This window comes from Aquarana catesbeiana, linkage group LG03, assembly GCF_042186555.1.
Source record: "Aquarana catesbeiana isolate 2022-GZ linkage group LG03, ASM4218655v1, whole genome shotgun sequence".
NCBI lineage: Eukaryota > Metazoa > Chordata > Amphibia > Anura > Ranidae > Aquarana > Aquarana catesbeiana.
This window is the reverse complement of record NC_133326.1, coordinates 560,496,903-560,523,669: the sequence shown is the minus strand read 5'-3', so window position 1 is coordinate 560,523,669 and position 26,767 is coordinate 560,496,903. Positions and strand designations below refer to the sequence as shown.

Sequence of the window (26,767 nt, the reverse complement as noted above, 5' to 3'; positions counted from 1 at the left end):
TGGGGAGGTATCAGTGGCAGTAGTGGTGGTGTGGGGAGGTATCAGTGGCAGTAGTGGTAGTGTGGGGGGTATCAGTGGCAGTAGTGGTGGTGTGGGGGGTATCAGTGGCAGTAGTGGTGGTGTGGGGAGGTATCAGTGGCAGTAGTGGTGGTGTGGGGAGGTATCAGTGGCAGTAGTGGTGGTGTGGGGGGTATCAGTGGCAGTAGTGGTGGTGTGGGGGGTATCAGTGGCAGTAGTGGTGGTGTGGGTGGTATCAGTGGCAGTAGTGGTGGTGTGGGGAGGTATCAGTGGCAGTAGTGGTGGTGTGGGGGGTATCAGTGGCAGTAGTGGTGGTGTGGGTGGTATCAGTGGCAGTAGTGGTGGTGTGGGGGTGTATCAGTGGCAGTAGTGGTGGTGTGGGGGGTATCAGTGGCAGTAGTGGTGGTGTGGGGGGGTATCAGTGGCAGTAGTGGTGGTGTGGGTGGTATCAGTGGCAGTAGTGGTGGTGTGGGGAGGTATCAGTGGCAATAGTGGTGGTGTGGGGAGGTATCAGTGGCAGTAGTGGTGGTGTGGGGGGTATCAGTGGCAGTAGTGGTGGGGTGGGGGTATCAGTGGCAGTAGTGGTGGTGTGGGGGGGTGTATCAGTGGCAGTAGTGGTTGTGTGGGGGGTATCAGTGGTGGTGATGTGGGGTTAGGGGGTATCAGTGGCAGTAGTGGTGGTGTGGGGGGTATCAGTGGCAGTAATGGTGGTGTGGGGGTATCAGTGGCAGTAGTGGTGGTGTGGGGAGGTATCAGTGGCAGTAGTGGTGGTGTGAGGAGGTATCAGTGGCAGTAGTGGTGGTGTGGGGGGTATCATTGGCAGTAGTGGTGGTGTGGGGGGGATCAGATGGGTGCCACTCACTTGCAGACCACTTGGTATCCCCTCCTTGCTCATTCTTGCTTGGGCAAACAGAGAGGATGGGCGGGGTCTGTGAGTGAAGGTGGAGCCTGAGAAGATGGACAGGGCAGGCAGGGACTGTGCCCGTGATTGCAGGCGGTGACAGAGAAGATGGGCGGAGACTTAAGTGAAGGCGGAGCTGGAGAAGATGGGCAGAGTGGGTGGGGACAGGGAAGATGGGCGGGGACTGTGCGGGCGGAGAGGATGGGTGGAGATGATGGGCGGAGCGGGCGGAGAGGATGGGTGAAATGGGCAGGGACTGTCCCCATGAGTGCAGGAGCAGAGGATGGGTGGAGAGGATGGGCAGGGACTGTGCGGTGTGCCCGTGAGTGCGGGCGAGGAGGATGGGCGGAGCAGCCGGAGAGGATGGGCGGAGCGCACCGGGACTCCACGTGAACGACTATCTCCCAGGCGGTGGCGGGCCCCCCTACAGTGGCGGAACTCAAGGGCCCAGTTGTAAATGCGACTGGTGCGACCCTGATAATTCCGCCACTGCTTCATTCTTAAGATTGATGCATCTGAGACTGGAGTGGGTGCCCTTCTGTCTCAACATCCTAACTCTGAGAGCGTTATGCATCCTTGTGGCTACTTTTCTAAGAAATTGTCTCCTGCAGAATGCAGTTCTGGGGACAGAGAATTGTTAGCTATCGTTTTAGATCTTAAAGAATGGAGGCATCTCCTCGAAGGTACCACTGTGCCGGTCCTCATTTTGACTGACCATAAGAATCTCACATTCTTGTCTGAGGCTAAACGCTTATCTCCCATTCTTACCCAGTACTAAGAATGTAAGGGCTGATGCATTGTTGTGACAGTTTGAGTCGGTGCCTGTTCCTGTAATACCTCCCGATTGCATTCTGGCTGGCTACTGTACGCACCAGTCTTACCTCACCTTTGGGTGGCAGAATTCGTGCCACTCAGATCCAGTCTCCTCCCGAGAAACCTGGTGATCGCAGCTTTGTGAAACTCTGCACTGCTCTGCTCCAGACTTACCATTCTCCCAAGGCGGCTGGCCACCCAGGGAAGAATCAACTCCTTTTGTTTCTCAACAATTCTGGTGGCCCAGTCTCTGCGCTAATGTAGCCACTTGTGCCATGTGTGTGCACAGCGTAAGACACCACCACACCTTCCAGTGGGCCTTCTATAACCCATACTTAATGGAGAGGGGCCTTGGACCCACCTGTCTATGGATTTATTGTGGAATTACCCAACTCCCAGGGCAACACAGTTTATTCTTATGGTGGTTGACCGGTTCTCGAAAATGTTACATTGTATTCCACAAAAGAAGTTGCCCACATCCAAAGACATGGCATCCATTTTTGCTCGGGAGATTTTTCTGTTACATGGGCTACCCAAGGTTATCATCTCTGATAGGGGTACCCAGTTTGTCTCCAGGTTTTGGAAAGCCTTTTGTGCACAGTTAGGAATTCAGCTTTTCTTCTCTGCGTATCACCCGAAGACCACCATAGCAACTGGTCAGACCTCCTACCTTGGGCTGAGTTTGCTCACAATAGTGCTGTCAATAACACTTCCTGATTGTCTCAGTTTATGGCGAATTATGGTTTCCAACTATCCATGTTGCCTGACTCATTTGTTCCTCAAAGAATTCCTGAATTAGAGGAGCATCTCCGCGATCTTCGTTCCACTTGGGTGCAGGTCCAAGAGTCTTTGCAACGTGCCAGTGAGAGGTACAGACTCTGACCACTGACGCCTACCTGTGCCTTCCTACCAGGTTGGGAAGAGGGTCTGGCTGTCATCTCATAACCTCTGACTCCGTGTTCCCTCACTGAAACTGGCACCACGAGTTATTGAGCCTTTCTGTATTTTCCGTAGGATCAACCCAGTGGCTTACGCATTACCTTCCTTCTAACGTGTATTTAGAATGTTTTTCATGTCTCCTTATTAAAACCTTTGGTGCGCAACCGCTTCACCACCTCGGTACAACGTCCTCGCCTGGTGCAGTTCAAAAACCACGAGGAGTATGAGTTACAATCAATCATTGACTCTTGTAGGTTCTGTGGGCGCATACAGTACCTCGTTCATTGGAAAGGGTACGGTTTGGGGGAATGCTCTTGGGTCTCATCCTTGGATGTACATGCTCTTGTCCTCCATGCTTTCCATAGACTGTTTCTCCTTAAACCTGGTGGTACTCTGAGGGGGAGGGGTCATTGAGGAGGGGGTACTGTCAGCGCTGGGCTCTCAGCCCTTCCTTCTCTGTGCTCAGGTTGCTCAGCTGTCGGTTAATTGCCAGTACTCATCATTCCACAGTGGCTTGCCTATTGATCATCTCCTGCATGTCAGTCAAGCCCACAGTCAGCCCCTTCTGGCTATTTAAACTGCTTGGTTCATTTCTTCAATGCCTTCGTCTTAGTCAACATATCTAGAGACTCTCTGCTGTCTTTCTGCTGAAGACTTGCCTGGCTGACGTCTGTTCTAGTTCCTGATCCTGTCTGCTGCCTCTGACTACGCTGATCTCTGGCTTGCTGATTTTCTGACTTGTTCTGACTACCCGATTTGGCTACCGAACCCTGGCTATGTTTTGACTACATTTACCAGTTTACCATTTTTTACCATTTTATTAAAAGGTGTGATTTTTACTGCATTTTTTGTCTCTGTCTGTTTCATGGTTCCTGACACGTGGCAGGCAGAACGATGTAAAAAAATTGGAAAGATAGTTTTTTAGTAATGTTAAAGGGCCCCCATACAGAGAGAGTTATGTAGGCAGCTTGGTATGTGCCAGATAGGTGCCTAAGCCCCTGTCCTCCCCAATGTGACTTGTCATGCCATTTGACAGTTACAAATGGCATGACAAGTCACACCCCATTGCCAGCAACTGAAGCGTTCAGATTTTGAAGGGTTTATGCACTATTTACAGATTTTTATTGCGACTTGTATAGAATTCTGTTAAATGTACTAACTACTTTAGTGCAATTTCAAAGCCACACCGTTGTGAACCAGGGCTAAATCCAATCTTCACTTTCAAAATTTGCAATAAGTAGCTTTTTAATCTAATCCTACTATGCACACTTATAAGATCAGAGACCATGCATAACATTTATTATGAAGAGGGCCCACTGATGGGGCAGGAACTGTCAGACCTTGAGGGTTCTCTCCGCTCTGATTTTCACTCTGACACAATAAGAAAAGCTATATTCGGGGAAGGGAATACTAACTCTTAAGTAAACCTGCACATTTATAATAATTATAATAATGTACATTTCTTATTCGTGTATAAGTCCAATGATATTGTTTTTTCTAAGCTGTTAAATTGCTTCATAGATGGTTTGACCACCCGAAATGTCCTTTCCATGATGAGTACTGAAAGGCCATATTTTGGAATTGCATGACCTCACTTACTCCTGGTGATCCTTGAAGATCTACTCCGCCCATTACTCTACTGATGTGTTTCATTGTATTTTTTTCTGGAAACCTTAATTTGCTGTATTGTTAAAGGAACGTGGACATAAGGCTGATGTCCCTCTCTGCACTGCATCGGTAACAAAACTGTGATTTAATCCTTTAAGACTCTTTGAAATTTATATATTTTTATACATGCTTGCAAAAGAAAAAAAAAAGAAAATAATATAAAATAGTGTGTATTTTATTTTACGTTTGCTTTTTGTTCTGTTTTTTTTGTTTTCTAGCTTTTGCTATGGTAAGTTTTTTCTTCTAAGGTACTCTTTGGACACTAAATAGAAGCTAAAACTGAACTGCAAGTAATCTCAAACAACCTTCTAAATTAACTTTGTGCATCTGGTGATCCCCTGGATTCTGGGTGCATGCTATACAAGGGACCATGAATTCTGCAGCTAAAGGAAAACACAATTTTTTTTATAAAGTGGTACATAGTGGAGAAAGTTGAAGTGTGCTTATCTTGAAAGGCTAAGTTCACCCTTGTTCACATTCCTTTTTTTTTCTAAATTCCAGCTCCCCTAGGTACCAATATAGAATTAACATACTACTTTTGCAAAAATATCAAAGGTTTCCATTCATTCTACACAGGCTTACCTTACTGTCCTCGTGGATGTTTCCAAACATGTATCCAGTACTTCTGCCTTACGATTTTTTTTGCTTAGAATAAAGATCACAATTCTCTCACGATTCTTGGCGTAACATCATCTTTCATATTTTCTGCTAATTGTTCTAATAAAGTTATATCAGGTTAAACCGCAGTTTGTTTCTTTTCCTTCACTGAAGGTAAGGACACCTTGGGTCCTATTCCCACTCCCCTTTTATTTTTATACAAAACAAATTGGCTAACTTTACTGTTTTCATTTTGTTTTAAATTCATTAAAGTATGTTTTTTCCAAAAATATTGTATTTGAAAGACAGTTGCGCAAATACAGTGTGACATAAAATATTGCAACGACTGCCATTTTATTCTTTAGGGTCTCTGCTAAAAAAATATAATGCTTTGGGGTTCTAAGTAATTTTCTAGCAAAAAATACTGATTTTAACTTGTAAGCAACAAGTGTTAGAAAAAGGATTAGTCTTTAAGCAGTTAAACTGCCCTCATCTACAGAAAGAAATTAATTCCTTTGATCTATAAGGAATTAAATGTTACAATGTTTCTCTTTATCTTGCCTGAATGATGTTGTGATAAACACGCTGCCTGTGGTTTTTTTTCACAGCTGTCGGCTTGAGCACTGAATCGAGGAAATGCTGTCTTAAGCTCGTGAAGGGGGTAGAATCACGATCTTGATTCTTTAACGATTAATCTTGCAGCTCTACCATATACTATGCAATCTGATTGTACAACCTCTATACAATTTTGTTTAGATTTACCAAAACTATGGATTAGGAGTACCCACCTATCTATTCACTCTCTATCCAATCAGACAGGCCCTTGCACTACAGAGTTGATGGTAGATCTAAAGGAGATTGTACAATCAGATTGTATAGTTTGTGTTGAGCTTTACAGAACCCAGGACACACTCCTCCTGTTTTCAATACTACAGCTCTGCTCCGCATAAGCTGTTATCTCATCTCTCTTTTCCTGCATACTTCAAAATGCAAATAAATGATCTATGCAAAATTGAAGTTAAGGTAGGAAAATAAATAAATGCCTGTGTATTTAGCGAGAAGGGCGATCACTGATTGATTGCATTTCATTTAAAAAACCTGCACCAGGAAATGGGTGGTAGGTAGGAGGGTGGATGAAGCAGAGTGAGTGCAAATGAGGTCAGCTGGTCAACTCCTTTCTGTGTCATGACCTATAGTCTGCCCAGGAAGTAAGGCAGAAGTAATGGATAAGTGTTTGGAAACATCCATGAAGGCAGTGAAGTGTGTGTGTATGTAGATTAAATGGAAAGCCATTTTATTTTTGCAAAAGAAGTATATTAATGCTATATTGGTACATAGGGGAGCTGGAACTTAGAAAAAAAAAGGTAAACTTATCTTTTTTTAAAGTGTAACTTTATATCTACATGAATAATGTCCTGACATTGTTACAATATACAGTGACAGAGTAATTTTCATCATCTACCCCTTTATCATTAAAAAGCCATTCTAGGTCTCTGTTGAAACATTATTACAATTTTATGTAAACATTAACAATACACTTTTACTTTCTTTCTTTTTAGTTTGTTCAATACACTACTGACAGTAGTTTCTAATTTCTATTCAAGATGTACAAAAAAAAAACCTGTTGCTCCTACCAGAAATCCAGTGAGCGCCTACATTTCTGAACTAAGCTGACAATGTTGCACTTAAATATCAAGCATAGTTATCAGTCCTAACCAGTTCTCTTATGTGAATTGAAGATCACATTCCCTGTGTTATAGGGATGGGAAGGTGAAGAGGCATTCTGTAGTTCTAACACACTTACTATAATCCTAGGACAGAAAGTCTGGATCCCTGGGTGAAAAAAGCCTTAAAATTGCAGCCATCACATGTAATGACTGGTAGGCTTCACTACATAGCAAATTTGTTCTTAGGTTTAGATGCATTGTGTCTTCATGGTATGGGGCTGTGTGTGTGTGTGTGTGAGAGAGAGAGACTCCTGTGCCCACACTATTAATATGAACATTTTTACATGTTATGAAAGCAGCAAAAGAGCTTTAAAAGGAGCTGTCAATGCACTTTCTACTTTATCCTCAAATATTACAACAGTGACCCTAAAGTTGGTTTCTAACTGTTTAGGAGCATCTCAAAAAACTAAAGTTACGCTTACCGCTAACATCTTTTCCGGGAGTGTAACTTTAGCTTTCCCACTGCGTCTTTCAGGACAGCCGCTTTGAGAGGCTAAGCAAGCACTTACCATTTAGGGTGGGACTACGGCATGCAAGACCTTTTGACCAAAGGCCTTCTCTTTTGGCGACCCCAGGTCCACCCTGTAATGTTTTACAAAGGTGGTGAGACTGGACCACACTGCAGTTCTACAAATTTGCTCTGGCGTAGATCCAGCTCTCTCCGCCTACGAAGCCGTCATAGCTCTTGTGGAATGTGCCTTGATACCTAACTTCCTTCCCTTTTAAGGTGTATGCCTGGCCAATGGCTAACCTAAGCCACCTTGCTATAGTGCTTCTGGAGGTCCTTGCTCCGGAAAATAAAATAAACAAGGAGTCCATCTTCCTAATGGATTTTGTTTATTCTGTGTATTGAAGGAAGCATCTCCTTATATCCAACATATGAAACTTAAATTCCCATTGGGAAGTGCCAACTTTGTGTCAGGGCATCTACCCCGAGGGCACCTTCCCACCTGTTTAGGGAGAAGAAACAAGGTGCTTTCGCTTTTCCCAAAATTTGGGATGAGGAGGATAGGCAGAATGGAAGAGCCTGAAACTGCAGGTGGATTGTATCTTCCCCGACCCTTACCACCAGACGCAGAAACTTCTGAAAGGCCTCTGCAATAGGGATATGGAGATAGGCATCTCTGAGGTCTATCAATGCCATGTAACAATTTTGAGGTAGTAGTGCCCTGACCGAGAAGATCGACTCTATGCGGAATCTTTTGTACGTTACTGACTGGTTCAGGGGTTTTAAGTTTAGGATAAGTCTGTACTTTCCCGAGGGCTTGCGTACTACAAAGACATGTGAGTAGAAACCCCCTCCTACTTCCTCCGCCGGTACCCGGCAAACCACGTTCTGGTCTTCCAGCTCCCTTAGAGAGCCCAGCAGGGCATCGGCCTTCTCCACACACCTGGGGAGTTCCGTGACCAGGAGTCTTCGTGGGGGAGGTCTTGAGAACTCTAGGCAGTATCCCTTCCTTACAGTTTCTGAAATGAATTGACTGGAGGAGATCACCTCCCACTGTGGGAGGAAGGCCCCCAGTTTTTCTCTCTCTGGGATCGGACCGTCATTAAGTTTTGCAGGGCTGGTCAGGAGGGCGAAAAACTGTGCCCCCTCTGCCTTTTCCCCTCTGTCCCCAGGGTTTTTGCTTTCCCTCGGGTTTAGGGACTCCCCTCTGCTTTTGAGCATGAAACCCCTTCTTTGCCAGACCTGGAGGTTTGCGCTTAACTGGGAAGGACTTCTTTTTATCTGCTGTGCGGTCTAACACAGCTTCCAGCCCAGGCCCAAAGAGCAAATCCCCTGTTAGTGGAATGCCACATAACTTGACCTTGGAGGAGCTATCGCCCAGCCAGATCTTGAACCACAAGGCCCTTCTGGCCAAGTTGGCTAAGAAGGATCTGGCGGACATCCATACAGATTCCGCCGATGCGTTCTATGTAGGCCACCCCGCTCAGCAGCATAGGAAAGGATGACAAAATTGTCTCCTTGGAGGTCCCTGCTTCAATGTGCACCTGCATCTGGGAAAGCCAGTATTCTAAGTTTCCGGCCAATTCTGTAGGCAATTCCCTACAGATGATTCCCTCGTTTTCTTTAAAGGGAGTCCATCTTTTTATCCATAGTATCCGCTAAGGCGCCCATATCCTCAAATGCCAGATTTGTGTGCCCGGAAACTTGGGAAAAAGCCGCGTCCAGCTTCGGACATTTGTTCCACATGGACACTGGATCTTCTAAAAAAGGAAACCTCTGCTTCAGTGCTCTGGAGAAAAAAGGTTTCCTTTCTGGGTCCTGACGCTCTTTTTTGACCGAGTCCACCAGAACTCATGGACCGGGAAAACCTTCTTTTTCTGTTCTCCCATGCCCTGATACATCTGGTCATGGAGTGTCAAAGGCATTTTGTCTGCCTGGATTCCTAAAGTGGTTTAAATGACCCCCAAGAGGTCCTCTACCTCCTCTAGGGAAAGTTTATTCCAAGATTGTCTGCTGGACTCCCCGTCCCGACCTTCCCCCTCTGACTCCACCTGGGAGCTGTACTGTCTGGTTTCTCCCCAGTCTCCTCCATGGAGAGCCCAGGAGTCCCTTCATCACGGGAAAGGGTGCCCAGCAGAACTGGTGCTGAACCCTGCTGTGCTGGTGGGGGAGCTGTGACCTGTGGTGGTGCAGGGGCCGCCAAAGTCTGCAGGGCCTGAAACCCTTCAAAACGACTGGAATGTGGAGGAAAGCTCCTTAACAGAGGCCGCCAAATAGCTCTCCTGCTCTAAAGGCCAACTCCTTAACCTGACTATCTATGCAATCCCTCCATAACACCTTAGTCCAGGAATCCCCTAACGTGGCCCTGCAGGAGGGGCACTTTCTCTTAGAGCTATGGGTGAATTTTGATTTGTCCGTAGCTTTATAAAGAAAACAACATTTGGGCCTTGATTAGCAGGTGTCGCCATCCCCCCCCCCCCACCCCTCCCTGAACGGACACATTAGCTTCAGCCCCAGCCCCTCTGGCTATCTGGCCTGATTTCCTAGCAGTGTCTCCCCGCCGGAAGAAAAACCAATAATTGGAGGACAGGCAGGTGAAGTCGCTTTTTAAAAATGGCTGATGCTGTGTTTCCTGTGGAAGGGAGGAGTCAGGGTCTCTCAAAGTGGCTGTCCTGAAAGACGCAGTGGGAAATATATATTTAAGGAAAAATACTAGAATCGCGCTAAAACATTATCTTAATAATGTGTACATTAATCCATAACAATACTGATGTACCATGTGCATGTACCGTATATTATAAACAAATTGGCAAGTAATAACATAACCCCAAAACTGAAAACAAAAATAAAAAATCAATCAATAGTAATGAAATTGGATTACATATAGTGAAATGTCCAAAGCCGCTTGCGTCACCTCGCATCGTTGTTGATGTCTCAGTAGGACAGGTTCTGTCTGTGTGTTCACCGGCCGGAGCACCAGACATCACAGGCGCCTATTTCTGCCATCTATATGTGAGTGCAATACATGTTTCTTTTTATTCCAATAAATTGAAGGTTTTACACTATTGGAGCTTCTTTTATTTTTACATGCCACACTCACTACCCATGAGTTGGGGAGGTTACGATGGGATCTGAGGTTTAGTAGCTCCATTTGGTATCTTTGGATAATCTATTATCACCAACAATTCCAGAGTCTGGGTCCATTTGCTATGCTCTGGAGGGCTTCTTCTATGCAGGCTTCCGCTGATCCTCTGTAGTGGGGGATCATGGGGTTCTGGTAAGCGGCAAACCTCTGTCATTGGTGGTGGATTGAGCACTAGATTTCTTCTCATTATTGAAGACTTCATATTTTTGGATGGACTCTTTCTTTATTTTTATTATTTCACCTAAGTATTAATTTGTTCACGGGTGTTTGACCAATTTAAATCTTTGGACATTTCACTATATGTAATCCAATTTCATCACTATTGATTGATTTTTCATTTTTGTTTTCAGTTTTGGTGTTATGTTATTACTTGCCAATTTGTTTATGATATACGGTACATGCACATGGTACATCAGTATTGTTATAGATTAATGTACACATTATTAAGATAAAGTTTTAGCGCGATTATAGTATTTTTCCATATTTAACACTGTATTTTTTGTTGTGCAGAAGAATTGCTGCTTTTATTATTTTTTGGTATTCAATATTTATTAATCACTAGCACGGTTTGTGTTTAGCTACACTATCCAAATTCACCTTAGCACAGTTTTTTCTCTTTTCTTTTAAATATATATTTAAAAAGCTGTGCACTTGCCCACCAAAAACTCATGTAAGATAAATCAAGCTGCAGCTTCAATACAAAGGGGTTTACTAAAACTGGAGAGTGCAAAATCTGGTTCAGCTCTGTATAGAATCTAATCAGCTTCCAGGTTTTTGTCAAAGCTCAATGGAACAAGTTGGAGTTAGAAGCTGATTGACTACCATGCACAGTAGCACCAGACTCTGCACTCTCCAATTTTAGTAAATCAACCTCAAATTGTTTTTTCCACTGCAAATAAATATAAACGCATCTTCTAATACCTACAACGTTGCAATTTAGTGACTACCGTGTAACAAAATTAAAATCACCTTCAGTTGTTCCTTTTGAAGGATACTACATACAGTATATTAAATACAGATTGACACTGACAAAAACACAAACTTCCATGTGAGCCAGTAACAACAGTACAAACTTAAACCAATATTAAACTTAGACTTTTGTCATTATTTTCACCTGGTGATATGGCCAGTAAGTTTGTTATCTTTCTGTAGCTCCACCCCCTCAATATAATAGGAACCCTGTGCACTTCTAAACCCCTGAGTGGGGCACAACCCCTGCTGACACCTCCTTAAACCTGCAAACAGATGTCACTTTGGTCATCACACAAAGGATAAGCACACCACTTTTGATGAAGAAAATATTTCGTTTACATGATAATCACATGGGCAGTCGTATAGGCATAAAATCAACCTCTGATATACACAAAAGAGAATCACTTATAACAAAGCAAGCAATAAAACCTGGAACAGTGCCACTTTAAATAGACCCAATTGTCCTGCAGGATTCAAACATTTAAACATAGCTCTCTTACTGAGATAATATTCCCTAAACGAGCATAAGGGAGAGGGCAAGGAATGTTAGGCTAGCTCGCTTATGGGCTCCCAATAACCCCATCATACAATGCGAAGGAACTCTTCTGCCCGCTTGTTGGAGCTCTTTATGTTGATGCACAATAGAAGTGTAGTCCCCTTTTTATCAGAAACAAACTTCCCCAGAGATGGCAACACAGCAAGCATAGTTCCCCTTTAATTCATTTATTTTTACTATAGGAACTTATATAGCGCTGCCAATTTACGCAGCGCTTTACATATATATTGTACATTCACATTAATCCCTTCAGATCCGCGCTATAGCCGAATGACGGCTACAGCACGGACCTACTTTGCCGGGAGGCTGTCAATAGATGTTCTCCTCTTTGCACGCTCCCCGAGCGCCCCCTGCAGTGCGCGCGCGGCGCGTGCTATGATCACTGAGTCAATGAGACTCGGGTGATCACAGATCGGAATAAGGGGTCAATTCCGGCCCCTTACCACATGAACAGCTGTCAGCCAATGACAGCCGATCACGTGATGTAAACAGAAGATCGGTAATAGTTTTGTTTTTTCTCCTCATGCTGACAGCGTGAGAAGAAAAAAAAGCAGATCACCGGCTTCTGTGCAAGGGACATCAGTCCCAAAGAGGAAGATGCATGGCCATTTCATCAGTGCCCACCAATGCCGCCTGCCAGTGCCACCTGCCAGTGCCCACAGTGCATAACTGTGCCAGCAATCAGTGCCACCTATCAATGCCCACGAGTGCCACCTATCAATGCCCACCAGTGGTGCCAATCAGTGGCACCTAGCAATGCTGCCTATCAGTGTCACCTACCAGTGCCATCACTGCCACCTATCAATGCCCTTCAGTGCTGCCCGTCAGTGCCACCTCTCAATTCCCACCTATGCCACCTATCAGTGCCCACCAGTGCCACCTCATCAGTGCCAATCAGTGCCCATCAATGCAGTCTATCGGTGCCCATCAGTGCAGCCTATCAGTGCAGCCTCAGCAACGTACATCAATGAAGGAGAAAAATTACCTGTTTGCAAAATTTAATAACAAAATATAAAACGGTTTTGTATTTTTTTTTAAAAAAGTTCGGTCTTTTAAAAAAATTTTTAACAAAAAATAAAAAACCCAGAGGTGATCAAATACCACCAAAAGAAAGCTCTATTTGTAGGAAAAAAATTCATTTGGGTACAGTGTTGTATGACCGTGAAATTGTCGCTCAAAGAGTGACAGCGCTAAAAGCTGAAAATTGGTCGGGGCAGGAGGGGGGTTTAAGTGCCCAGTAAGCAAGTGGTTAATTAGCTTGCTGTTTATGTTATGTTGGCTGTTCACAGTTTGCATAATGTGATAAAACTCTTACCTGATTTTGTGTGGTATATTTTATTGGGACGCCTGCCTTTACATGCACATGAACTTAAATGGTATCCCAGTCTTAGTCCATAGGGTTCAATATTGAGTTGGCAATTTTTATTTTGAGAATCTTTCAAACAAGAAACACATAACACATCCCAACTTTTTTTTTTTTTTTTTTTTACAAAAATACAAACAATAAATATTTACATTTTTTTTTCTTTTTATGTATGCATAACATACTGTATACATGACTAAACATAATAATAACAAAGGCTTACTTCAACCTATAATATATGAACAAAAGGGTTTTTTTTTTTCAACCAAGAGCAATATCACTGTATTATATTATACTATTATTAGTGGTGTAGTGGGTAGCACTCTCACCTAGCAGTAAGAAGGGTCACTGGTTTGAATCCCAACCACGACACTACCTGCCTGGAGTTTGCATGTTCTCCCTGTGCCTGCGTGGGTTTCCTCTGGGTACTCCGGTTTCCTCCCACACTCCAAAGACATGCTGGTAGGTTAATTGGATCCTGTCTAAATTGTCCCTAGTATGTATGAATGTGAGTTAGGGACCTTAGATTGTAAGCTCCTTGAGGGTGTAGGGACTGATGTGAATGTATAATGTATATGTAAAGCGCTGCGTAAATTGATGGTGCTATATAAGTACCTGAAATAAATAAAATAAATTTATATATATATATATATGTAATGGAAATTTGTAAGTTCTGTATATAATTGTATTGTATTTTGTATGTATTGCACACTGCCCTCACTGTGCAACAGCACTAATAATGTTTTCAGTAAATGTTTACATTCTTTCGAGTCCTGATTAGAATAAGCCTGCCTATGTAACGCCCCTTGTTATGATAAACCTACAATTGTAATATTAATGTGATACCTACGTAATCATGTGCATAAAAACCTTCAATTGCGTCATAATAAAGCAGAACAGTAATTTGGAAAGATGCTGAGCGTATCTTTTGTGTCTGTTCCCTACTGCAGTAGTTATTATTAATTTGGAACCACTAATCAATATGAGGATAGGAGTTGCCTATCATCAATTCAACCGAGTCAGCATGGCGAGCTTTGCCTTAGGAGGGGATTCCAGGTGACCCTGAGTATCCGAAACAAGGAGCTTGAGACGATCCGGGAATTTCTGATAATCAGCCGGCTGAGGTAAGCCTTTTGCTTACATTTGAGTTATCAGACTTCCTTGATCGGTAAGGCATTTTCGGGACAAAGGGTACCTATTTTACTCCCCTTAATCGAACTGTATTGATTGGTGGTTATATGTTATGTTGTCCCTGTCTATTGTCCATTGGAGTGTTATAGATAAGAAAGGGAAGAATAGTGCTGTTCACAGGTATATGTAGTAAATCTGCTAGATAAAGTAGTTTAGAGGCAAGAGGGTATAGGCACAAGTAGAGAAGAGAGAAGACTGGCCAGTCATTATGGGCATTGAATTAAGTAAGGGAATGAAGGGTAAGAGACCCTCAAAAATGCCCAGCGCAAGAGGAGCGCTACATATGAACCAAAGGTGCGGTTCCGCCTATACTGAGCCCCTAGATTAATGGTTAAAGTGGACAGTGATCCACATTGGGTAACTGGGTTACCAAAGTCCACAGGGACTAAGAATCATGCAGAGTAAACAGCTAGAGAAACAGCTATCTATGTGAGCAGGATGGATCAAGGGTGACATTAACACTAGACAGAAAAGGGACATTTTCATGTTAAGTTGTGGGATGAATTTGGAGTCAGGCACTATAACTATTATGCCGCGTACACACGGTCGGACTTTTCGTCTACAAAAGTCCGACAGCCTGTCCGACAGACTTCCGACGTACCTTCGGCGGACTTGCGGCAGACTTTCTTACGAACGGACTTACACACACACGACCACACAAAAGTACGACAGCCTAGTACGCGGTGACGTACACCAAGTCCGACGAGACTATAAAACGGAAGTTCAATAGCCCGTACGACACCCTTTGGGCTCCTTCTGCTAATCTCGTGTTTATCTCGTGTTAGTAGAAGTTTGGTGAGAGACGATTCGCGCTTGTGAGACTCGTATTTTTCAGTTCGTTTTAACTGTTGTTCAGTCTGTGCTTGTGAGGTTTGTATCTGCTTTTCAGTGCGTTTGGTCAGTTGGCATTGAGAAATCTTTGTTTTATTGGCCGCTCGTTCCTGATTTTCAGGTCGTTCTTCACAGGCCTTGCTGTTCTTCAGTGCGTTCTGTTTAGTGCGTTCTGACCAGCCGACCGTTTTGAAGCCATGTTACCTGTACGTACTCGTCGTCGAGCTCGTGCATTGTATGTGCTTGGTGCTGTAGTTTATTCTTCAGCCCAAGACCAGTCCATGAACAGGGCGAGGAGGAGTTCATGGACCAAGAATTGGTTGCTTCAGCGTGACCAGTTCTGTCACATGCCTTTGCTCCGTGAGATCCGTGAGAATAATCCTGAGGATTTCAGGAACTTTCTCCGGATGACGGACCCCGTTTTTGACCGTTTGTTGGCTTTGCTGACCCCCTATATCAGCAGGCAGGATACCTGCATGAGGCAAGCCATCACTCCGGAGCAGAGGCTGGTCGCTACCTTGCGGTATTTGGCCACAGGGAGAAGCCTGCAGGACCTTACGTTCTCGACAGGCATCTCCCCCCAGGCTCTGGGGATCATTATCCCAGAGACCTGTTCTGCCATCATACAGGTCCTGCAGAAGGACTATATTAAGGTAAGATATTTTTCTTTTATTAGCATCACATGTTCTTTTATGTAATCTTTGATAATATAATGTATTTCTTGCTTCAAACACTACTTACCATCATTGCAATATAGTGTGAATGTCCCCTTTTTATCCTCACACATGCTGGATTTTTTTCCTGTTATTTTTTGTCATGCATGTATATTTTCCTTCAATAACCTTCCCAGCATGAAGTGATGGGAACATATCCACCTAGTCTACTCATTTGGAATGTATTTTGTTTGAGTGTATTTAGTGTGCTGCTAATGAGCAATTATCTAGATTTCACAAACCCCCCCCCCCCCACCTGAACTCACTCCAAATAGTGTGCTGCTAATGAGCAATTATCTAGATTTCACAACCCCACCCCCCCCCCCCACCTAAACTCACTCCAAATAGTGTGCTGCTAATGAGCAATTATCTAGATTTCACAACCCCACCCCCCCCCCACCTAAACTCACTCCAAATAGTTTGCTGCTAATGAGCAATTATCTAGATTTCACAACCCCACCCCCCCCCCCACCTAAACTCACTCCAAATAGTGTGCTGCTAATGAGCAATTATCTAGATTTCACAACCCCACCCCCCCCCCCACCTAAACTCACTCCAAATAGTGTGCTGCTAATGAGCAATTATCTAGATTTCACAACCCCACCCCCCCCCCACCTAAACTCACTCCAAATAGTGTGCTGCTAATGAGCAATTATCTAGATTTCACAACCCCCCCCCCCCCCACCTAAACTCACTCCAAATAGTGTGCTGCTAATGAGCAATTATCTAGATTTCACAACCCCACCCCCCCCCCACCTAAACTCACTCCAAATAGTGTGCTGCTAATGAGCAATTATCTAGATTTCACAACCCCCCCACCCCCACCCTCGTTAAAATTTGCTGGAATGTTCTGTGGTGTTGATTTGTCTAAAGCAAATATATGTTGCACTTTGCAAAATGCATGTGCACTCTACAAGTGCATTTGTTCCAGTGCTTTAGTAAATGAGCAGAAGCTCTGCTGATTTCCATCATCAAATCATATGCAAGCCTCAAAGTGTTTTCATTAATTGCCCTTGCATGTGATTGTGTACTCCTTGCAACATGAATGCCTTTTTACATTACCTCATTTACTGTAAGCTGGTTAGCAACTGCACCTGCAGAGTGCGACAACTGCAGTCTTGTAGCCTTTTTAGTCCCTAAATTCCTGCGTGTCCTAAAAGTAATTTTTTTTAGGGATTTCACAACCCCCTAAAATGTAATCAATGTTCCATCAGAGGGGGTGAGCAATCTGATAAGTGTGCCTTTCCATATTAGTTATTCCAGAACAATTAAATTATTGAATGTTATACTGATGCTGGGGAATAATGTTTTTAATTGTCTAATTTTCTTGCAATGTTAGCTTCCAAATTAATTGATTTTGGTTTTCTTGTTTGATTTCCCAGTTTCCTTCAACGCCACAGGAATGGCAGACTGTGGCATCCCATTTTGCCAGCCGTTGGGACTTTCCCAATTGTGGAGGGGCTATAGATGGGAAACATGTCCACATTGTGCCACCACCCCATTCGGGGTCATATTATTTTAATTATAAGGGGTTCCACAGTATTGTTTTAATGGCGGTGGTGTCGGCACACTATGATTTTTTATATGTGGACGTGGGGAAGAATGGCCGGATGTCGGATGGAGGAGTATTTGCCCAGACGGAGTTCTGCCAGCGTCTCCAGAGTGGTGGCCTGGGATTGCCACCTGATGAGGATAACGTGGAAGGACTCCCCTTTGTCTTCATTGCCGATGAAGCCTTCGCTCTCAGCAAGCACCTCATGAGGCCATTCCCCCAAAGAACACTCACCCCGGAGAGGAGGGTTTTTAATTACCGGCTGGCCAGAGCTAGAAGAGTGGTTTAGAATGCGTTTGGAATTCTGGCCAGCCGGTTCCGCCTGTTTCAAACAGCCATTAATTTGGCGGAATACAAACTTAATTTTATCGTTTTATCGTGCTGCATTCTGCACAACTTTTTAAATAAGCATTCTACAAATTATATAGGCACAGTTGGGCCTGAGGCCGGACAAATAGAAGCCAACCTTACAGGCCTGGATACTGTCCGTACTGGCTTGGCCCCCCAAAGTGCCCGTCAAGTTAGACAGCAATATGTTAATTATTTTATGGGTAGGGGGGCCATTGCAATGGGCCAGGATATATAATTTTTGACAATAAAAAAATTATTGATGAAATCTTGCATTATAATTATTGCTTGCCTTTCTTTTGGGCTGTCTCCTAGGTTATGGTCGAGCAGTTGTAGTGCCAACTGTATTGTAATTTTAAATGTCTAAATAAGCTCCATTGCCACTGTAAACAACTTTTTTACAATTATAACTAAAATGATACTGAGCCTTGAAATAACAAACCACACATTTATTTAATTCCTATAAGGAGATGTTTTTATTAATGGTTGTTATGCATTCAGTTCTGCATTTAGTATAAAATGTTCATAGACAAAAATAGAATGATATCTTAATAATGTAGCAAAATATAATTATATCTAAATATTTATACCTAATCCACAAAAAAATATTTTTGGCTTTTTGATTTTCACAAACAGGCTTTTTTTTTTGTTTTGGGAAAATCAAGTTTTGTTTTGTGTTTTTTTTTTTTTGTTTTTTAAAGCAATTTTTTTGTTTATGTTTTTTTTATTTTAGCAAGTTATTTTTGTTTTTATTATTTTTTTTTAAGAAAGTTTGTATATTTTTTTTTTTGGTTTTTTAAAATCAAGTGTTTTTTATTTTTTTTGGTTTTTTAAAATCAAGTTTTTTATTTTTTTTGGTTTTTTAAAATCAAGTTTTTTATTTTTTTTGGTTTTTTAAAATCAAGTTTTTTATTTTTTTTGGTTTTTTAAAATCAAGTTTTTTATTTTTTTTGGTTTTTTAAAATCAAGTTTTTTATTTTTTTTGGTTTTTTAAAATCAAGTTTTTTTTTTTTTCGTTTTTTTTTTGTGTTTTTTTGAAAATCAATTTTTATTTTTTTGTGGATTTTTGAGGTATTTCCGAGAAACAGCCCTCCTTTTTTACATTAGGTTAAACAGCCATTTATGTTCTGGCAAAAAAAAAAAAGAGAAGGCCCAGAATGGGGTCAGCAAAACAGGAAATGAAGGACATGATTGATGTTTTGGGGTTTAAAAAAGGGCATTTAGATTCGACCCAAAACATCAATCATGTCCTTCATTTCCTGCTGCATACGATCCAGCCGATTCCGCATTTGATCGATCTCCCCATTCCAGGCCATGATTTGAGCAATTAGCCGTTGGGCACTGTCTGTGGTGAAATAGTCAGTTGGACCTAAAGTGGAATGAAAAAAAAAATATGTTTAGAAATATGCACACATAAGTTTACCTTACCATAAAGCTGGTGTCTCAAACACTGACCTGGTGGGGTGCCCATGTCGCAAACTTCATGAACATCCTCGGGGGTGGCGCTGTTGCTTGACTCAAGCACAACCAGATCACCTAAAATAGAGTAGAAAAATTACATAAAATAAAAGGCAGCCATGCATAGATTACCGTAAGCTGGTGTGTCAGACACTCACCTGGTGGGGTGCCCATGTCGCCCACCTCTCCTTCCTCCACATCCTCAATGGGACTTGGGCTTATTTCCCAATCATTTTTTGCTTGGGGTGGACTGTCTTCTGGTTGTTGGCTGAGTGATTTTTCCCCTATGTGAAACAAAAAATTATTAATCTAATTAGCACACAGATATTTTAGTACATAGTAATTTTCCAACATTTGTAATGAAGTGGTTTGTGTAGAGTTCCTATTTTACCTCAATATTTAAAATTAGAAAGACATATCGGATAGATAGATATCAATATCTCAAAATATAGTTAATAATCTTTTGATCTCTCTCTATATCTGGAACAAAATCTCAAACTATCTAACTAAATGTAAAGCCAAAAAATTAAGATAACTTCAAATCTTCAAAAAGAATGTTTTACATTTCTATATCTATCTATCTACCTATCTCTATATTTCTCTCTCTCTCTATATATATTTCTCTCTCTCTCTCTCTCTCTCTCTATATATATATCTCTATTTCTATATCTCAATAGATATATATATATATATATATATATATATATATATATATATATATATATATCTATCTCTCTCTCTCTCTCTCTCTCTCTCTCTCTCTCTCTCTCTCTCTAGTTATATATATATATATATATATATATATATAGTTATATATATATATATATATATATATATATATAGTTATATATATATATATATATATATATATATAGTTATATATATATATATATATAGTTATATATTTATATATATATATATAGTTATATATATATATATATGTATATATATGTATGTGTATATATATATATATGTATATGTATATATATGTATGTGTGTGTATATATATATATATATATATATATATATATATATATATATATATATATATATATATATGTATATATATATATATATATATATATGTATATATATATATATATATATATATATATATATATATATATATATATACATGTATATATATGTGTATATGTATATATAGATATATATCTATAGATATGTAACGAGGTTTCTTAAAAGATCGTTTAAAACGATGAAAACAAAAATCGGATAGGAAGGAAAAGCACATGGAGCAATATACAAGGTAATAAACACAAGAGAAAAACACGACAAGTACTTACTTTTTTTAAGAACTTTCCGGATACGTCGGTATTGATCCGGCTCCCTGAGTTTCAGGTCAGACCATCTTTTTCGCAGTTGATCTTTGGAGCGCTGGACCCCAAAAGATGCCTGCAAAGTCTCCACGACCTTCGCCATTATTTTGGCCTTGCGCAAATTTGGCCGTGCGTACGGCCCATAATTGCCATCATAGTCGTCTTTGTGAAGAATGGCCACCATCTCCACCATCTCTTTAAAACTCATATTAGAGGCCTTAAATCTAGGCCTCATAGATTTCGCTGACGTTCCTGCCTCCGGGCTGTCTCCACTACCTGAGGTCGTCAACATTTCAGGTGTCTCCGCCATTCTTTAACTCCACTACGCGCCGTAACAAAAAATGGGCGGAGAACATGAGTTAAAATCGAACGTCAGGGGCGGGCGACGCAGGCGGAGTTTCACACATGCGTAGTGTATAAAGAGCCTTGCGCACGTGTCGTACGTACGTTCTGTGCGTCGAATTAGGGGGCGGAGAACATGAGTTAATTTCGAACGTCAGGGGCGGGCGACGCAGGCGGAGTTTCACACATGCGTAGTGTATAAAGAGCCTTGCGCACGTGTCGTACGTACGTTCTGTGCGTCGAATTAGGGGGCGGAGAACATGAGTTAATTTCGAACGTCAGGGGCGGGCGACGCAGGCGGAGTTTCACACATGCGTAGTGTATAAAGAGGGGCCTTGCGCACGTGTCGTACGTACGTTCTGTGGTAGGTGATAGTGGACCTGGACGTTACAAAACGAAGGTAATTTTAGATATTTTTTTTTTTTTTTTGGTTTTTATGGTCATGACTTTGTAGCAAGCGGCCTATATGGCTTGATAGATTGATGAGGCCTACATAGGGAGAAGATGATGAGGGGTTAGCCGAAACCTATAATAAAAGTGTTTTTTGTCTTGTGACTTCATCTTTTCCAGATATAATGAATCCCCTATTTAAGGATCCAGAGTTCCTTACATCTTTTATTTCCAAATATCGAGAGATGAGGAATTTGTGGGAGGTGAAACACCCTCAGTATTATGCTAAGCATGTGAGGAAGTCAACGCTGGAGAGACTTCTGGCCTTTGTCCAGGCGACCATCCCGGAAGCAACAATGGAGACATTGCTCAAGAAAATTGGGGTCTTGAGGAACATGTATAAGAGGGAGCATAAGAAGATCCAGGAATCAAGGAGATCAGGAGCATCAGCAGATGATGTTTATGTACCCAGGCTGTGGTACTACAATCAACTCCGTTTTCTGGATGACCAGAATGAAGCCAGGCCATCACTTTCAACCCTTCCCTCCACCCTTCCCTCCACCCCAGCAGAGGCTGATGAGGAGCAAGCTGGGTCTTCCATCCTGGATGAACCAGATATGACCATCTGGAGTCAGGTAAATTATTTTAACAAATATTTACTGTACTAATATTAATGATGTTAACTGGATGTTATAATTGTCTAAAATAATTTGGCACTCAAAATTGGGTATACATATCAATTGACAGTAGTGGCTAAATATGTTTGGCACCTGCTTGAAATAATTAGGGTGTCTGATTAGACTCTTTTATTAAAGAGAAGTATTCACATTGAATTTGCTATTCATGAGAAGCAAACTGTGTGTCATTGATGAACCCCAAAAAATATACTCAAACTATTGTCCTTTTTTTATACACAGGATGAGTCCATCCAGGAGGAATGTGGGGAAAGTGGCAGGCAGGAGGAGACCGGGCCCATGGACAGCCTGGAGGAGGCCGGATTCACCATCATCCTGGAGGAGGCTGGGCCCAGTGTCAGGCAGGAGGTGGCTGCTCCCAGTGAGGTGGCTGCTCCCAGTGAGGTGGCTGGGCCAAGTGAGGTGGCTGGGCCAAGTGAGGTGGCTGGGCCCAGTAGGAGCCTGACCGAATCCCAAGTGCCTCCCCTCCACCTTCCCAAAAAAAGGGCCAGGAAGGGGATGGTCACACAGGACGCATCCCTGCGCCTCATGCAAGAGGCCACCCGTTTTTTAACAAGCCCCCCCGAAGCGGAAGAATCCTATGGCTGCTACTTAGCCAGCAGGCTTCTTCAGATGGATTGGGAGCAGCGCCTCATTTGTGAGCGCCTATTTGGGGAAACAATCCATAAGGGGCTGCAGGGCACGCTAACACAAAACACCCAACTACATGAGGCAGCCCCCCCTCCTCCTCCTCCTCCTCCTCCTCCTCCTCCTCCTCCTCCTCCTGCCACAACTGAAACACCAGAGCCACAGCCTCAAAAGAAGGCTACAGGGAAGGCTGCAGGGCAGCGTGGAGGAAAGGCTGCAGGGAAGAGAAGAAAATGATGACCTGGGTTCAGTCTGGTCTGACAGAAGACGCAGGCTGTTGTAGGACCACAGTCTGGGGACATCTAGATCATCTGCTGGTGCTGTTGATCTCTGGGATTCTTGGACCAGATTGTGCTCCCTCTTATATGGACTCCTCAAGATCCCAATTTTCTGGTACACCGACTTTTTCCAGCGTTGACTTCCTCTTTATTTTATTTTGACCATGAATAAATGGATATTTTTTGAGTTTAGCAAAAGACTTTATGTGTTTTCTTTGAAATCATTGATTTTACACACAATGTTAAATTAACAAGGGACAACAATCTCATTGAGTTTGAAAAAAAACACACCAAAAATACATTACTAATGTTAATAATGTTCAAGTGGTAAGTCTTGAAAATCAAAAAAATTACGTAACCAAAAACGGTGCTTTGGGTTAACTTTATCTAAAAACTAAAAAATAAACACTATAAAAAAAAAAAATAATAATGGGTTCTTTGTGTTAACTTTACAAACCTAAAAAAAAAAAAAAAAAAAAAAAAAAAAGGGGAAAAAGTATTATTAGTATGGAAACATTGTTTTAAAAAGGCATACTATATCATTCATGAGATCAAAGAGAAAAAGAATCCAGAAATCAGTTTGGGAGAACTCTGATTATGAACAGCAAAACACCTTCGTTCTTTAGAGCCTTCGTAAAGAAGAAATAAAATGCGCTGCATTGAACGATCACAGATTTTGCAGCGTGATGAATGTGCTACCTACAATACGAACACTAGTTTTACTAGACCGAGTGCTTCCGTTTAGTTTTTGCTTATGAGCATGCGTCGTTTTTTTGTCCGTCGGACTAGCATACAGACGAGCGGACTTCGGGGTCCGTCGTACTTACGACGTAAAGATTTGAAGCATGCTTCAAATCTAAAGTCCGTCGGATTTTAGGCTAAAAAAGTCCGTTGAAAGTCCGGAGAAGCCCACACACGATCGGATTACCAGCCAGCTTTAGTCCGTCAGCGTCCGTTGGACTTTTGTAGACGAAAAGTCCGACCGTGTGTACGCGGCATTAGAGTCAGAAACAGAGAAATGAGAGGTAAAACAGAATACTTTATATGTTGTCAGAGAGAGAAGATGGGATGAGTACTCTGGCTGCCCGTCTGATCATAGAAGCTAGATATAAAAGATATCTGAACAAAAATAAAGAAAGTAGAATTTAGACAGGAAAATATTAATGAGAGTTAAAAGAAAGTGAGAGAATGATATGCATGTGTTGTGCACAAATGGGAAAAATGTAAGCGATTTTAGAGAGATATTGGTGTATGTGTGTGCGAATGCTGGGACCTTTAGTTCTATTGCTTGTGTGTGTCATGTACGCAGATGTGACCCCCTCCTTTGTGCTCTCCTGAAAGAAATGTGGCTGGGATGAGAGGTCAGTGATAAGCTGGAAGGACATCACGCCAATTCCAGTTTTTTTTAGACAAAAAGTTGTCTTTTGAAACATGAAACTGGAGTTCTTACACAAATAGTGTGATAGAAAACAAGACATTGTAATATATTTATGCAAGCTGGACCCAGTAATGAAGGGTTCACCCCGATATATCAGAGCTGTAGCTTTTATGCAAAGGTGCTATTAGACAAAGTTTAAGCCATCCAATAAACCCACCCTCCGGGCAATACTTGTCAAGGAGAAGCCAGAGGTACTCATGATTGACACGATCAAAAGCCTTCGCCTGATCCAATGCCAGCACATACTTTCCCCAGCCTTCAGCCCAGCAATGTTCCAGAGCCTCCCGGACAGCTAACACCGCTGATAAAGTGCTCCAGCTCTGGACCGAACAGTGCTGCTGACGAGAAAGCAATCTGTCTGCTACTGACGACAAGCGCCAGAAAATTATCTTCGGCAGAATCTTTCTATCGACATTAAGAAGGTCTAATGGGGCACCAATTCTCAGTCATCGAGGGATCCTTGCCTTTTGACAACAGAATCACAGCAGATTGTCTTATGGAGGGAGCGAACCCTCTTGCAGACAGCCGTTAAATACCTCCACAAGATAAGGTACCAAGCTGGATTTGAAAGTCTTACAAAATTTAGCCGTCAATCCGTCTGGCCCAGGTTTTTTCTTAATAGCCAGACCGGCTATAGCTTTGACTACCTCTTCTGCTGTGATTTCCCCTGTCAAACGTGCCAGCGAAATGTTATTTCCCAGACCTGGTGTAGAATCCAGAAAACTCAACATCTTTGCCCGATCGAGGTACTTATCCCCCAGAAGATCCACATAAATAGACCTTGAGACCTCCATGATCCCTGACCTGGATTTCGTCTAAGAGCCCGTACTATCCCTTTGCCCAACAACCGTCTTAACTGCAGTTCTGATAAGGGTCGGGCGAGTGATATTTCCCGTAGTTCCTTTCCAGAACCAAAGAAGTGTGCCGGTCATACTGATACTTCCTAAGGAGAAGTTTCACCCCAGAGATTGCCCCTGAATCTACACCACTCGAGACAAGGTGATCAAGTTTTCACCGCAGCTGCTGGTAGGCAATGTACTTACTAAGCTGTTTCCTTTTTCCTATGGCCTTGAAAAACCCACTAATCCGGCTTTTGGCAAGCTCCCACCACTCCGACTTACTGCTGCAGAAATCCAGGATGGTTACCTGAGCTTGAAAAAAATCCTCAATAGATTGTCTTACCTCCTTGTCATCCAACAGAGCCAAATTCATCCTCAAAATACCCTTTCCTATAGGTGGCATATCTGAAGCATTGAGACTAACAGACAGCATAAGGTGATTAGAGAACCCCACCATACAACACTCAGGAGCCGAAAAGACAGAGTCCCCCTTAAATAAAAATCCTATCTATCCTGCTCTCACAACCAGTGGTGGCTGGTGAACTTTTAGGATGGGGGGGCACCAGACCCGCCCCTCCTTTTTGACCCATCCCACTTATAAGCCCCACCCCTTATAGCATCCACCCACTCCACCCCCTGTATTCCACTTGCTTCCACCCATAGTGTCAGGAGTATTCAGCTCAGGACAGCTCATCACAGGACAGAGTATACAGCCCAGAATCGCAGCAGAGTATACAGCCCAGAATCGCAGCAGAGTATACAGCCCAGAATCACAGCAGAGTATACAGCCCAGAATCACAGCGTATAACATATAGCATTTCTCACAAATCCTGGTATATAGCATTTCTCACAAAGCCTGGTGTAATCCGTATAATGGCATGTCTGCAGAACACTGCTCTGTATAATGGCATATCTGCAGAACATTGCTCTGTATAATGGCATGTGTGCAGAACATTGCTCTGTATAATGGCATTTTTGCAGGTCATCACTCTGTATAATGGCATATCTGCAGAACATTGCTCTGTATAGTGGCATATCTGCAGAACATTCATTGCAATGTGAACAGACTCATTGTGATATACTGCATTCTGCAGAGTATCTTACCAGCCAGGAAGCTAAAGTGATAACTCTGCAGCACACTGCTCCATATAATGGATATCTGCAGAACATTGCCCTTTATACTGGCAAGTCTACAGAACATTGCACTTGCTGGCCCTGGCTCCCCATACTCTGCTAGCTTCCAGCCCTGGGAATATACTACCTCTCATGCCCCCTGGGCACCTACCACCGGACCCCTGGGCACCTACCACCCCTTATGCCCTCTGGACACCTGCACCCCTCATGCCCCCTAGGCTCTCACCTGTCTCTGGGTGACTGACTGTCCTTTGTGTGTCCAGCAGCAGTCACCACCACTGAAGCCACGGGAGCCGTCGGGGGCGGGGGAATGTCACAGGTGTTGCCGATTGGAGAGTGTGCACTGCTGGCGGGACTCTGGGGAGCGGAGAGAGCGGACTCAGCTCCAGGGTGGGGGGGGGGTGGTGCTGGCGCTGGCGGGGGGGCTAGAGGTAACTAGCTAGAGCA

The 26,767-nt window shown here is 42.8% G+C and overlaps 1 protein-coding gene and 1 long non-coding RNA gene across 2 annotated transcripts in view; one reads left to right on the top strand and one right to left on the bottom strand.

The window, feature by feature from the left end:
* LOC141132848 (aldo-keto reductase family 1 member C3-like) overlaps positions 1-5,014 on the top strand; it is a 68,110-nt gene extending 63,096 nt beyond the window's left edge. The window contains exon 9 of the mRNA XM_073621769.1: positions 4,193-5,014. Within this exon, the coding sequence (XP_073477870.1) occupies positions 4,193-4,235 (43 nt within the window). The 3' untranslated portion in view covers positions 4,236-5,014. The remainder of the gene's footprint in view (positions 1-4,192) is intronic.
* LOC141132852 (uncharacterized) overlaps positions 1-26,767 on the bottom strand; it is a 241,637-nt gene that overhangs the window by 149,195 nt on the left and 65,675 nt on the right. The window lies entirely within an intron of this gene.